Source organism: Rhincodon typus, chromosome 26 (genome assembly GCF_021869965.1).
Source record: "Rhincodon typus isolate 14 chromosome 26, sRhiTyp1.1, whole genome shotgun sequence".
Taxonomy (NCBI): Eukaryota; Metazoa; Chordata; class Chondrichthyes; order Orectolobiformes; family Rhincodontidae; genus Rhincodon; species Rhincodon typus.
This window is the reverse complement of record NC_063357.1, coordinates 16,837,447-16,851,028: the sequence shown is the minus strand read 5'-3', so window position 1 is coordinate 16,851,028 and position 13,582 is coordinate 16,837,447. Positions and strand designations below refer to the sequence as shown.

General features: G+C 39.6%; 1 protein-coding gene across 1 annotated transcript in view; it reads left to right on the top strand.

The window, feature by feature from the left end:
- Window positions 1-13,582, top strand: part of slc6a4a (solute carrier family 6 member 4a) — a 64,661-nt gene that overhangs the window by 22,729 nt on the left and 28,350 nt on the right. Inside the window, exon 7 of the mRNA XM_048612753.1 lies at window positions 589-723. Within this exon, the coding sequence (XP_048468710.1) occupies window positions 589-723 (135 nt within the window). The remainder of the gene's footprint in view (window positions 1-588; window positions 724-13,582) is intronic.

The following is a 13,582-nucleotide window of genomic DNA, read 5'->3' as shown; positions in this document are numbered from 1 at the left end:
TCAAATGTTTACTCACAATGCTGAATGGAAATGATGGGTTTATCTGGATGAATGAATGAACCAGTAGGCTTTTCATTGTTAGTCAGCTCCTCCTGGCAGCCAGTTCAGAGTGGCACTAGAGCTCCTGGACAGGGCATGTTGCTTTGCCTATGACTGGTGTCCTGACCTGGTCCCTGGTGGAGTTGAGAAGTTCCTTCCAGGAGATGACCACAGCCAAATGTTTATACCTGCTGTCCGCAGCGGAGCAAGATTCATGAGGCCACTCATGCGGCTTTAAAATTTAACTTGTGCCGTGCAGAGCTGCCCTTGTTCTTCTTCCAACCTGGGGCAACATGGATTGCAGCCTGAATCTGCACTGAAGCGTGTAATTGCAGAGCTCTGAATCTCAGGAACCTTGTTCCCCAGCAGAATAAAGCACCACCGCAGTTTTTAAACTGACATGCACTAGCGTCATCATGTCATAAATTACTCAGGTTGGTTTGGCACCTTTGCAGCAGTTAGTCTGCTTATTGCAAATATCTCTGGAGCACACAGAATGCATGTTTATTTTAATTTTTAAAATTGCCTAAGTTGTTATTTCTTGTATAGGTTGTGTGGGTGACAGCCACTCTCCCCTATGTTGTACTGTTTATTCTCCTGATACGAGGTGCCACTCTACCTGGAGCCTGGAGAGGACTGCTCTTCTACCTTAAACCTGAATGGAACAAACTGCTTACCACCCAGGTGAGTCAACCAGAACCACAGTGGCCCTTGCTTTAATACTGGTGACTTAACTCATTTCAGATCCTCTGGGACCTACCAGGCAGCCAAAGTATGTCAAAATCTCAATAGTTTAACACTCTAAGTGCTGTCAAAATACTATGAAATTAGCAGAACAGTACTTGTACAATACCATTGTAGGACCGCATGACACTGACAGGGAATTGTATCAAGTTTTTTTAGTGAAAGGGACATATGCAGTGTGCACCGTATCCAATTGTGGTGTTATTGTAGCCTGCCCCATTAAAGGAATAAAGTAAAATGGCCTGCTCTCAAAGCCACTTTGCCTCCTCCATCTCTCTGTGTTTTCTTTCATGCCACAAGGATCTGCAGTGTGGCTTCTTCACCCTCCCTGGTGCTAAATGCAAATGGGTAAACCTCATACGTGAAACTGAGGTGATGTGACAGTGGAGGATGAGATCACTGAGCTAGCTAGCCATGGGGATAGGTCTTGCTACAAAACTGGAGTGAAAACTCTAGGCTGACAATTTAGTGTGCTACTGAAGGAATGTTGTGTCCCTGGAGATGCCTTTTCTTTAACCATAGTCACTTAGTATTACCGAATTTGAGCTCCGCTGAGTAAAGAAACAGCTAATGAAGCTTTTCACCTTGCACTCATCAGGACAAATGTAAGAATGTCAAATTTCAAAGGAAATAATAATTTATACTGCATGAGAAATAGAAGTTTATAAAATCATGAGGGGCATTGATAAGGTGAATTGCAAAGACTCTTTTCCGTAGGGTGGGGGAATTTGAAACTAGAGTGTTTTAAGGTGAGAGGAGAAAGCTTTAAAAGGGACCTGAGGGGCAATTTTTTTCACATAGACAGTGGTTCATATATGGAATGAATTGCCAGAGGAAGTGATAGAAGCAAGTCCAGGTACAACTTTTAAAAGACATTTGGACAGGCAGACAAATAGGAAATGATTAGAGAGATATAGGCCAAATGCAGGAAGGTGAGACCAGTTTAGTTGGGAAACTTGTTTGGCATGGACGAGTTGGACGGAAGGGTCTGTTTCCATGCTGTATGGCCTAATGACACTAAAAACATTGCTGATTGGTGGACAAGTGAACTCTGATTATTAACACATTGCCGTGACAACATCTCAAACTATCAGGATCCATCAGAGAAGATGATGGCATAGTGGTAATATCACTGGTAATGTAGGCTAACCCAGTGGACATGAGTTCAAATCTCAGTTAAAGTTTACTTTATGCATCTGAAATTGCAAGCTAGTTTCCATAATTATAATGACTGTCATCTACCATTACTTGTTGTAAAACCTCATGTGGTTCACTGATATCCTTCAGGGAAGGAAATTACTGTCCTTAGCAGGTCTGGGATATATATGACTCTAGATCCACAGTGTATGATCACTCTTAACTGCCTTCTGAAATGGACAAGCTAGCAACTCAGTCAAAGGCAGTCAGAGAAAGGCATCAAAATGCTGGCCTTGCCTGTGATGTCAACATGTCATGAAAGAATTTTTAAAAATGCTGCACAATCAGCTTGCTATTGTGCATGCAGTCTAAATTGCTGTTCCCTTTGAAATTTGATATTCTTGCATCTGTCCTGACGAGTGCAAGACTAAATTTTCAACAGCATGTCTCTATATATCTTCCATTAATTTTGTAGATTTTTGCCTGACCATCTTATAGAAAATAATGAATATTAAATAAGTGGAGAGGCTTGTTGGAGAATTAAAGAATCTAAAGGTTGAATATTTACAAAGATGATATTCAATCCTTGCAAGTGAATATACAAAGATCTCCCAAACAGCACGAAACATGCACCTCATCAGGCATGATATACACAGAGCATACATACTCAGAAAACCACTAGGAATGAGAGCCAGAGAGCCCTCACTAGGCTGTTAAAGTGAAATTATTTCTAAAATTCCATGCAACATCCAACCCCAGCTGTATACTTTTGCAGTTTATTGATCAGCATTTATTTAAATTCATCTTCTGTCCTGCAAACCACAAGTTAGCATTTCTACTTGGTTATGCTAGATTCGTCTGATGTAATTTAATTGAAGTTGACCCAACCTGCACTAAAGATTGAAGGATTTTAAGCACTTATGAGGTTTGACACAAATCAGGTGTCCACGATCTCATACATTACTTTCAAAACCATTGTGCTAGGCTCCAGCCCTTCCCACAAAACTGCCCACGCCCCCAGAATGAATTAATCTACAATGGGAGTCTTTGTTATTGGCATTCATCCACAGGAGTTTGGAAAGGCAGAAAAGTAAATTTTTTTTTGGTTGCAAGGAGGCCAATAGAAGTTTTTTTTTAAAAGAAATGTTTGCATTTTATGAAATTTACGAAGTAACTAGTATAAGTAGGATACAGTTCTGTATATTTTGAAATCTCTTCCAGGGCCTTTTCGAATCAGGGTACAGTGGTGGATTGATTAAGTATCATTTCAACCTCATTAATCAAACTGCTACAGGCTACCTGAAGAATACCGAGGAATATTTTTGAAAGCAATTTTTAAAAAGAAACATTCTTAATTCATGGGTCATGGCAGCTTTTGTATTCAGTAATATGTAAATGAGTTTGAGTGGAAACACAAGAAAAAATAACATATCTCAAAATGGGCGCAATTTGGAACATTAGGGTGGCGTGGTGGCTCAGTGGTTAGCACTGCAACCTCACTGCACCAGGGATCTGGATTCAATTCCAGCCTTAGGTCACAGTCTGTGTAAAGTTTGCATGTTTCCTCCCACAGTCCAAAGATGTGCAGGTTAGGCATGTCCAGAGATGTGTAGGCTAGATGGGTTAGCCTTGGTTAAAAAACCCCATGCAGGGATATGGTGTGGGACTGGGAAGGAGGGTTGGTGTAGACTTGATGAGCCAAATGGCCTCTTTCTGCAATGTGTAAGGATTCTATAATTAGTGGCCAGATCATTATCAGTGCCTAAAGATGAAACTTTGCTACCAAGTACCTAAGCAGTTCAGTATGTTTTTAAAGGTAAGTAAATGATAGGCTTTAGTGTAATAGCTTGGCTGATGTCTGCCACTAAAATATACAACAGTATTGTAATAGAATATCTTCCTTTTGTTTATTCTGTTCACTGTGGCATCTTCTGTAAGAAATCTGAGGAATACAGCACTCATTCAATACTGCACTGAAATGTCAGCCTAGACTGCGTTCAGCTCTTTGAGCGAAGCTGCACTTCATGTAGATGTTGAGATTAATTCCATTGACCAAAGCTATCACTAGCTTTTTACACTACACCTGTATCCATTAGTCAAAGACAGTTTCATCAAGTCATAGAACAATGGAGGAAACCACCAATGTTTGTTTACTTATTTGTTCTTTACAATATGCAAATGTTTATCATTTCCTCTAATTCAACAAAACCTGGCAGCTACATAACTGCTGTTATTATCTATTCAAGATTGATAGTTCAGTTTTCACGTTTATTAAATGTGAACAGTTACTGAGCTTGATGACTGTATTTTCCAACTCAAAGTATGAGAGAGTTCAGAGGCATTTTGTTCCTGTTATAGAGTGAAAGGTACAGCTGGTAAGATTAAGGAACAATGGATGAATAAAGATATTGAGGTTCTAGTCAAGAATAAAAGAGAATCTTCTTTCAGATATAGTTAACTTGGTTCAATTGAATCTCTTAATCAATATATAGAGTATAGGGGCATTCTTAAGAGAGAAATCAGGAAGGCAAAGAGAGGATATGAGATAGCATTGACACTTAAGGTTAAGAAGAATCCAAAGAGATTCTACAATACATTAAAATCAACAGGGTAACTAGAGAGAAGGTAGCGCCTCTTAAAGATCAAGGAGGTTGTCTTTGTGTTGAACCCCATGAGTTGATACTAAATGAATATTTCATGTCAGTTTTTACTGTGGAGGAAGAAATGGAGTCTAGAGAATGTAGAGAAATACATTTTGATGTTTTAAAGGCAGTTCACATTACAGAAGAAGATGTTTGGGAGGTCTTAGAGAATATAAAGGTGGATAAATCTCTGAGACCTGATCTAATATATCCCAGAATGTTGTGGGAAGTAAGAGAGGAAATTCTGAGACCCCTTGCAGAAATATTTGCATCATCTGTAACTATGGGTGAGGTGCCTGATGACTGGAGGATGGCTAATATTGTACCTTTGTTTAAAGAACGTTCTAAGGAGAAACTAGGGAACTGTAGACCTGTGAGTTTGACTTTGATTGTGGGTAAATTGTTGGAGGTGATGATAAAAGATAGGATTTATGGACACTTAGAGAGGCCAAAATTGATTAGTGATAGTCAGTATGGTTTTGTGCGAGGAAAGTCGTGTCTCACAAACTTGACTGAATTTTTTGAGGAAGTTACCAAAAGGATTGATGATGGCAGAGCAGTAGACATTGTTATTTGGATTTTGGTAAAGCCTTTGATAAGGTTCTGCATGGTAGACTAATTAGTAAAGTTAGGTCACATGGGATTCAGGTGAGCTTGCCAATTGGACACATAATTGGCTTAATGGCAGGAGATAGAGAGTAATGGTGGAGGGTTGCTTTTTGGACTGGAGGCCTGTGACCAGTGTGTTCCACAGGAATCAGTTCTGAGTCCTGTTTTGTTTGTCATTTATATAAATGATTTGGATGAGAATATAGAAGGCATGGTTAGTAAGTTTGTGGATGACACCAAAATTGGTGGCATTGTAGTTTGTGAAGAAAGTTTTCTAAGATTATTTAGGGATCTTTGGGTCAATGGGCTGAAAAATGGCAGATGGAGTTCAATCTAGATAGATGTGAGGTATTGCATTTTCGTACAGCAAACAAGGATAGGGCTTAAACAATTAATGGTAGGGCCTTCTAAAGTGTTGTAGAACAGAGGGATCTAGGGGTGCAGGTACATAATTCTTTGAAGTTTCCATCACATATAGACGTGATTGTTAAAAAGGCGTTTGGCACATTTGCCTTCATTGTTCTGTCATTTGTGTAAAGGAGTTGGGAAGTCATGTTGAGGTTGTAGAGGACGTTAGTGAGGCCTCTTTTGGAATACTGTGTCCAGTTCTGGTCACCCAGTTATAGGAAGGATATGATTAAGCTGGAGAGGGCAGAGAAGAGATTCACCAGGATTTGCTGGGTATGGAAAGTTTGAGTTATAAAGAAAGGCTGAATAGTCTGGGACTTTTTTCACTGGAGTGAGGGAGGTTGAGAGGCAACCTGATAGAAGTTTATAAAATAATGAGAGGTATAGATAGAGTTAACGGTAGTTGTCTTTTCCCTAGAATGGGGGATTTCAAGATTAGGGGGCATATTTTTAAGTTGAGAGGAGAGAGATTTAAAAAAGGTATAAGAGGCAAATTTTTTACACAGAGCATGGTTCCCGTGTGGAATGAACTTCCAGAGGAAGTGGGGATGTGGGCACAATTACAACGTTTAAAAGACATTTGGATAGATACATGAATAGGAAAGATTTGGAGGGCCAAGAGCGGGCAGGTGGAACTAGTTTAGTTTGGGATTATGTTCGGCATGGACTAGTTGGACCGAAGGGTCTGTTTCCATGCTGCATCACTCTATGATTCCAAATGAGCTGTTCAAGTCCGAACTGGCCCAGGTGGGCGTATTCCTCTGGTCTTGAGTCAGTTGTTGTTGCAAGCGATGCCACCCAGTAGCAAATTATTACAGCCCAGCAGCCTGTCTTCTGGAGCATGAAGCCAACAACAAAGCCACACAGAGACAGGCAACCACAATAGGCAAAATAGGAGTACACGAACACAGCTAAAGTCCAAATGATAACCTTCTTTTGTCAGTGGCCAGGAATAAGATAACTAGCTGAAATTTTACTCCATCATTTTGGCTAATGGTGGCCATGCATATTAGAAAATGATGTTGAAAATGACCTGATCATGAATTTTCTGTATTGGCCTTGGCTTAGTGACTCACAATCTTAGCTTTGAACCAGGAGGTCAGTGAGTTCCAGTTGAACTCTAGAGACTTTATCAGGCGATGCAGTCTGGATGAAGGACTGCATTGTCAGAAATATTGTCTTTGAGTGACCTTTCAAATACAGGCATTAGCTGCTTGCTTGGGTGAATGTACAAGATTCCAGAGCGCTACCCAAAGAATTACATGGGAGGTGACCCAGTATCCTGATCTATTCCCTCAACTAACCCCATTAAAGAGAAATCTTCTGACCAATTGTCACATTGCTTGGTGCAATGCCTTGCTGTCGGCACATTGGCTCCTGTGTTTGACTACAAAACAACAATAGTAATATCTTGAGATTACTTAATTATTTTTCAGAGCCAAAATGGCACAGCAGGGTGCTATTTAGTGCATCCAAGAGCTTTAGACATCTCACCATTACAAAACCTGTTACATCTTTATTTCACTCCCATACCATTAAATGTAGAATAATTGGTGGTTATCTCATTTTTTGTTTGCAAGAACTTGTTGTGCATAAATTGAGTTCTGTGTTTCCCTCTGTTAAAAGAGTGAATACACTCCAAAAGTACTTAATTGAATGTAAAGAAATTGTTGGCCTTGTGATGGAAGTTCTTTCTTGTTGTCTTTTTAGTTTAGTTTGTAATGTTTGGATAATCATGGGCTGAAGTTAGGGAATTTTGGAAATTCCGTAAAGTCTTTCTATCTCTTTATTATATTGTATTTATATTTAAATCTCTTAAAAATTCTTCTATTCTGTGCTCATGACTCAGTGAGTTTTATTAAGGAATAACATACTAACATGGATAGAAGATTAGCTGGCTGGCAGATAACAGAGTATACACAAATGAGTCTTTTTCTGATTGGCAGGATATGACAAGTGGAGTCCTGCAGGGATCTGTCCTGGTTATTTAGCTTTTTACAATTTATATCGAAGACTTAAATGAAGGGAGCAAAGGTGCAGTAGCTAATTTTATAGATGATGCAAAACTAGGTAGAAAAGTAAACGTTGTGAAAAAAGCGCACAAGATGCAGATGAAAGTAGATCAGTTGAGTGAGTGGGCAAAAATCTGTCCAATGGAATACAACTTGAGGAAATATGAAGTTGTTCACTTTGGCAGGAAGAATAAAAAAATGTTGATTATTTAAATGGAGAACAACTGCAGAATTCTGAGATACAGAGGGATCTGGATATTCTAGTGGATGAGTCACAAAAAGTTAGTATGCAGATACTGCAAGTAATTAAAAAGGCCAATGAAATGCTGTCTTTCATTATTGAAACAAATTAAATATAAAAGTAAGGATGTTTATGTTTCAGACATACAGGGCATTGGAGAAACCACAATTTCAAAAACTTTATGTAGTTTTGGTCTTATTTAAGGAAGGAGATAAATGCACTGAAAGGGGTTTACTAGACTGCTAGAGAGAAATATTTTAGTCTCTGTCAAGATGATGCATTGTCCAGTGCTTATAATGATACGATTGGATAATTATAAGTGGTAGGGACTGTATTAGCAACGCAGAGACAGTAATAAGTCACAAAATTGATTTCAACAAATCTGGTAATTTGAGGTTTGGCACCAGAGAAGATGACCATGATGGTTACTGGATCGCCATAAAAAACAAATTGATTCGTTAATGTCCTTCTGGGAAGGCAGCCAACCACCCTTCCCCAGGCTGGCCCACAGAAGTCTACAATCCACAAGATGTGGCATACTCATAACATCCTCAGAAGAACTTGACACGGGTAAGACATATTGCCTTGTCAGTATTGCTTACAACATAAGAACAAAAAAGGGAATAATGATAAGAATTGCCTGTGTTCACCATAACACTTAGACATGGGTGTCTACTTAGTAGGACCCTCCCCATCATATAAAGGTCAGCTCCAGTCATTTCTTGGATCTTGGTTTTTGGTATAGAACATAGAACTGAGAACTGTGCAGCACACAAATGGGCCTTTCGGCTCACGATGTTGTGCTGTACATGACGCCACATTAAATGAATGCCTTCTGCCTGCCCGTGGTCCATATCCTTCCATTCATTGCTTATTCATGTGTTTATCTTTAAGTCCCTTAAACGCCCCTATCATATCTGCCTCCACCACCACCCCTGGAAACTCGTTCTAGACATCTACTACTCTCCGTGTTAAAAACATTTGTCCCTCACATCTCCTTTGAACTTCCCCTCTCTCACCTTAAATGCACGCCCCTTAGTTTTAGACATTTCAAATCTGGGAAAAAGATTCTGACCGTAAACCCTATATATGCATCTTATAATTTTCTCCACTTCTATCATGTCTCCTCTCAGCCTGTGCTGCTCCAGAGAAAATAACCCGAGTTTTTCTAGCCTCTCCTTATAGCTCATACCTTCTAATCCAGGCAGCATTCTGATAAACCTCTTCTGCATCCTCTCCAAAGTCTCCACATCCTCCTGTAATGTGGTAACCAGAATTGAATGCAACACTCTAGGTGTGACCTAAACAAAATCTTATAAACATGACACCGTGACTCATGTACTCAATTCCCTGACCAATAAAGGCAAGCATGCCAAATGCCTTCTTTAACCCCCTATTTATTTGCACGGCCACTTTCAGGGAGCTATGGACTTGAACTGCAAGATCTCTCTGTACGTCAGTGCTTTTCAGGATCCTGCCTTTAACTGTATACTTTTCCTTAACATTTGATTTCCTCACACTTACCCAGATTAAACTCCATATACCATTTCTCCGCCCATATCTGCAACTGATCTATATCCCGCTGTATCCTCTGACAACCTTCTACCCTATACACAACTCCACTAATCTTTGTATCATCTGCAAACTTACTAACCCACCCATCTACATTTACATGTAGTGATGTATGAGTGATATTTCTAATAGAGAGGGAAATAACTGTACTTTTCCAAAAGTAGGTATCTTTTATCAATAATATCACAATTAAATGAATGGTATTTATATTAATCTATACCAAAGCTGTTTGCTGCATCTCCTTTCTTCCAATCACGAGGCGGCACAATGGCTCAGTGGTTAGCACTGCTGCCTCACAGCGCCAGGAATCTGGGTTCAATTTCACCCTTGGGTGGCTATCTGTGGAGTTTGCATGTTCTCCCCATATCTGCTTGGGTTTCCTCTGGGTGCTCCACTTTCCTCCCAAAGTCCAAAGCTGTGCAGGCTAAGTGGATTGGTCATACTAAATTGCCCGTAGTGTTAAGGGATGTGTAGTTTAGATGGGTTATAGGAGGATGGGTCTCAGTGGGATGTTCTGAGGGTCGGTGTGGACTTGTTGGGCCAAAGGGCCTGTTTCCACACTGTAGGGATTCTATTAAAAAAATCTATTCTAAAAAGATTTGAGGTGTAGGAATTGGTTCCCATTTCTCAAATTACCTTTTATTGAGGGAAATGTGATTTTGATACTTAGTGCTCTGAGGAATGAATGCTCAAGAGCTATTACAATACCCAAATATTTTACAGCATGTAAAGCTTTATATGTAAAAATTATGCTACTAGAACAGAAGTTAATAACTGTTTTTATTTAACGTGATTCATCTCACCTTAGGTTCGCAATAGAGATTTACCCCACTCCACACTCCTTCTTATTTAGTTCATCATGTCACAATCCTGATTTTAAAGAAAATTGCAGCATCAGCTTTGGACAGCAAGTCTATATAACCAAATGTGTAAAAGATTTAGTTCCTGAGTAACTGTTCAGCTTTCCTGTGTATGAAACCCTTCATTGTGATTTTTCATTTTGTGTTTAATAGTTGCTATCCTTTAAGAACAAAACACTCTCACGAAAATAGCATCCCAGACAGCCAGTGGAAATACGGCCATGGAATTATTGTCCCGCTGTGTTACTTGAAAATGCATAATAACTCATGGTGGCAATTAATCTGTGCTTTAATTAAATGGGATTTGTCAGTTTGTGTTCAATATAATTATAAAAAGACATGCGTATTGACTTGGCAAACAAACAAGGTACTACTATTTATTATAGATAACAAGGTGTAGAGCTGGATGAACACAGCAGGCCAAGCAGCATCAGAGGAGCAGGAAAGCTGACGTTTCGGGCCTGGACCCTTCTTCAGACCCTTCTTCACTACTATTTATTACTTGTGTAACCATGTCAATTCTCCAGATTCTCAATTTAAAGGGTATTATAATTCGTTGACTGTATCCCTGGTTTTATCAGAAACCATTACCTGTCTCCAGGGATGAAGTGACCATCAGATCCACACAAAGTCAGAAAATTAGGATTATGGAGGGCAGATAATTGAAATGATCTCATAAGAAGAGAAGAACTAGGAGCAGGAGTAGGTAGTCCAGCCGTTTGAGTTTGTTCCGCTTTTTGATAGGATCATGATTGATCTCATCTCAGCCTCAACTTCACTTTCCTGTCTGCTCCCCATAACCCATCAACCTGTTACTAATTAAAAATCTGTCTATCTCCTCCTTAAATTTACGCAGTGCCCCAGCATACACTCTTATCTGATTGACTCACTGTTCAACAGGCATTATAATGGAGCATCAGTTATCTTGGATTTCATTGCAGAACTATATCACCAAGTGAAAGAAGCAACTTGCATTTTCATAGCACCTTTCACAATCTCTTGGACATGAGATTTACATCCAAAAAACTACATTGAAGTTTTGAGTACTGCTGGTAAGGCTGATCATTGCCCAGTTAAAATGGGTGGATTGTGTATATTGAGTGGTTGCCCAGTTAGACTTACAGACATTTACTTTACAGTAGGCCAAACAGCCATTGTGTCTGTGCCACTCAACAAGGATCTGACTATATTAATCCCATTTCCAGCTTTTAACCCATAGCCCAAGAGGCTATGGCAATGCAAGTGGATAGCTAAATGCTAAGATATTACGAGACTCATCTGACTAAACCATCCTTTTAGGCAGTACATCCCAGACTCCCACCACTCTCTGCGTGAATAAAGTTTCTCCTCAACTGCCCCTGTTTATTGACCCCTGTACGAGTGGATGTCTACCTGATCACCAGATCTATGCTTTGGTTTCTCCTCAACTTAACCTTTTCAATCTGTCCTCATAGCTCACTCTCTTCAGTACAAGCAGCACGCTGGTAAATCTTCTATGCACTCTAGTGCACTCACATCTTTCCTATAATGTGGTGACCAAAACTACGTGCAAGTACTCCAGTGTTTTGTACAGTTTCAGCATAACCTTCTTGTCCTTGAATTCTATGCCTTCAGCTAATCAAGGCAACTATCCCATATGCCTCGTTTAACCACCTTATCTGTCTGCCCTGCTAACTTTTTTACCATTTGTACATGCAAATTGCAAATCAGTTCTAGTGTTGATATGGGAATATCGTTTTCATAAGCTTTGATGGTGTTTACTGCTCAAAGCAGTTGTTTAGGGTCTTGCCATCCAGGGGGTGCGACAAGGACTCTGACTCAATAATTTTCAATGTCTGTCTACCTCAGGAATGGGCAGCTAATGTTTGGATGATTATTGTCTCCCAACCCCCATGTTCCAACGGATATTGGTTTCCTGTAATGTAAACTTTATTACCTAGATCATACTTCTGAACATATCAATTCAACAACACAACCAATAGTGGAATAAAATTGCCTTTTAGGTTTAAACATCTTAAAACAAATCTATTAAAAGTCAGCTGACATTCATATCCAAAATTGGTCCACACTGTGGATTAAATCAGTGTTATCTTTAGGTCTATAGTCAAGGAAGGATGTTTTTCTGCTTCTTTATGTGGTTATAGGTATTTTCCTATTCACTCTGTTCAGAGACATTGTTGCACACTTCTGGAACAGGTGGGACTCGAATCCAGGCCTCTTGGCTCAGTGACAGGGACACTACTACTTTGCAATACAAGGGCCCCGTCTTGTTCTGGATATAATACAGAATGAGTAATCTGAGGACATTAGCTAGAATAATGCTGACCCATTATTGGCCATTATTGGGCACAGCATTGGCAATATTGTTCAATGAGGGGATAAGGAGGGTTGGTACTGAAGATGGAAGGTGGTGTGGCATTCTGAAATGTGGATTCAAACTGGTGGCAACGGGACAAGAGAGCTTTATTCTTCAAATGAATCTGTTAGCCACAGATTGGTACTACATTAGGCTATCAGGGATACTAAATATTATACTCGGGTATAGATTCAACTGTACGTCATTGACCTGTCAGAACTGCACAAGCTCAGGTGGCAGCATCTGATGGTGGAACTTGAATATTGCCTCTTTGCAACATTGAAACACCCCAACAGAAATAGGCAAAATGTTTCAGTCACTAACCTTTACGATTATGGTCAGACCCACTCAGTTTAAAATTGTAATTTATTGACAGTGATTAACCACCTAACAGAACTTCCCACTCAACTTCAATTCTTGCCTATTATGCCATGACATTGGATTTTCACTTCTGGAGTCGTGACCTGTGATGTAGTAGATGGAAAAGTCTTTGGATGGGTCAAAGGGAGATGAGTTATTTTATTCTGTGTGTTGCCAGCATTAGTGCCACTACGGTTGTTACATAATGAGTGTCATGATTGGGGTGACTTAATATGGAAGAACATGAAAAGTTTTTGAAACGCTAAGTGTACAGTGATATGACCAACTTATTAATGATGTATTGATATTCAAGACTAACTTACAGTTATCCAGACAGCTGAGTCTATATTCTCTAGAGCAGCAGAGACTTTGAGGGCAATTTGGCGATGGTGTAGACAGTATGAAGGGAATAGTTTACATATTTGTGGATATATGGATTGAAGTAATGGGGCAAATCTTGGTCCATTGTGTTATGACCAGTCCTCAGAAGAGGTTTCTCTATTTCTTATGGTTCTAGAGGGGATATCTCAAATCATTAAATTCCCAGCTGAGGAGGAATGAACTGGTTCCTATTCTTTATTTACCCAACCCCACATTGGTCA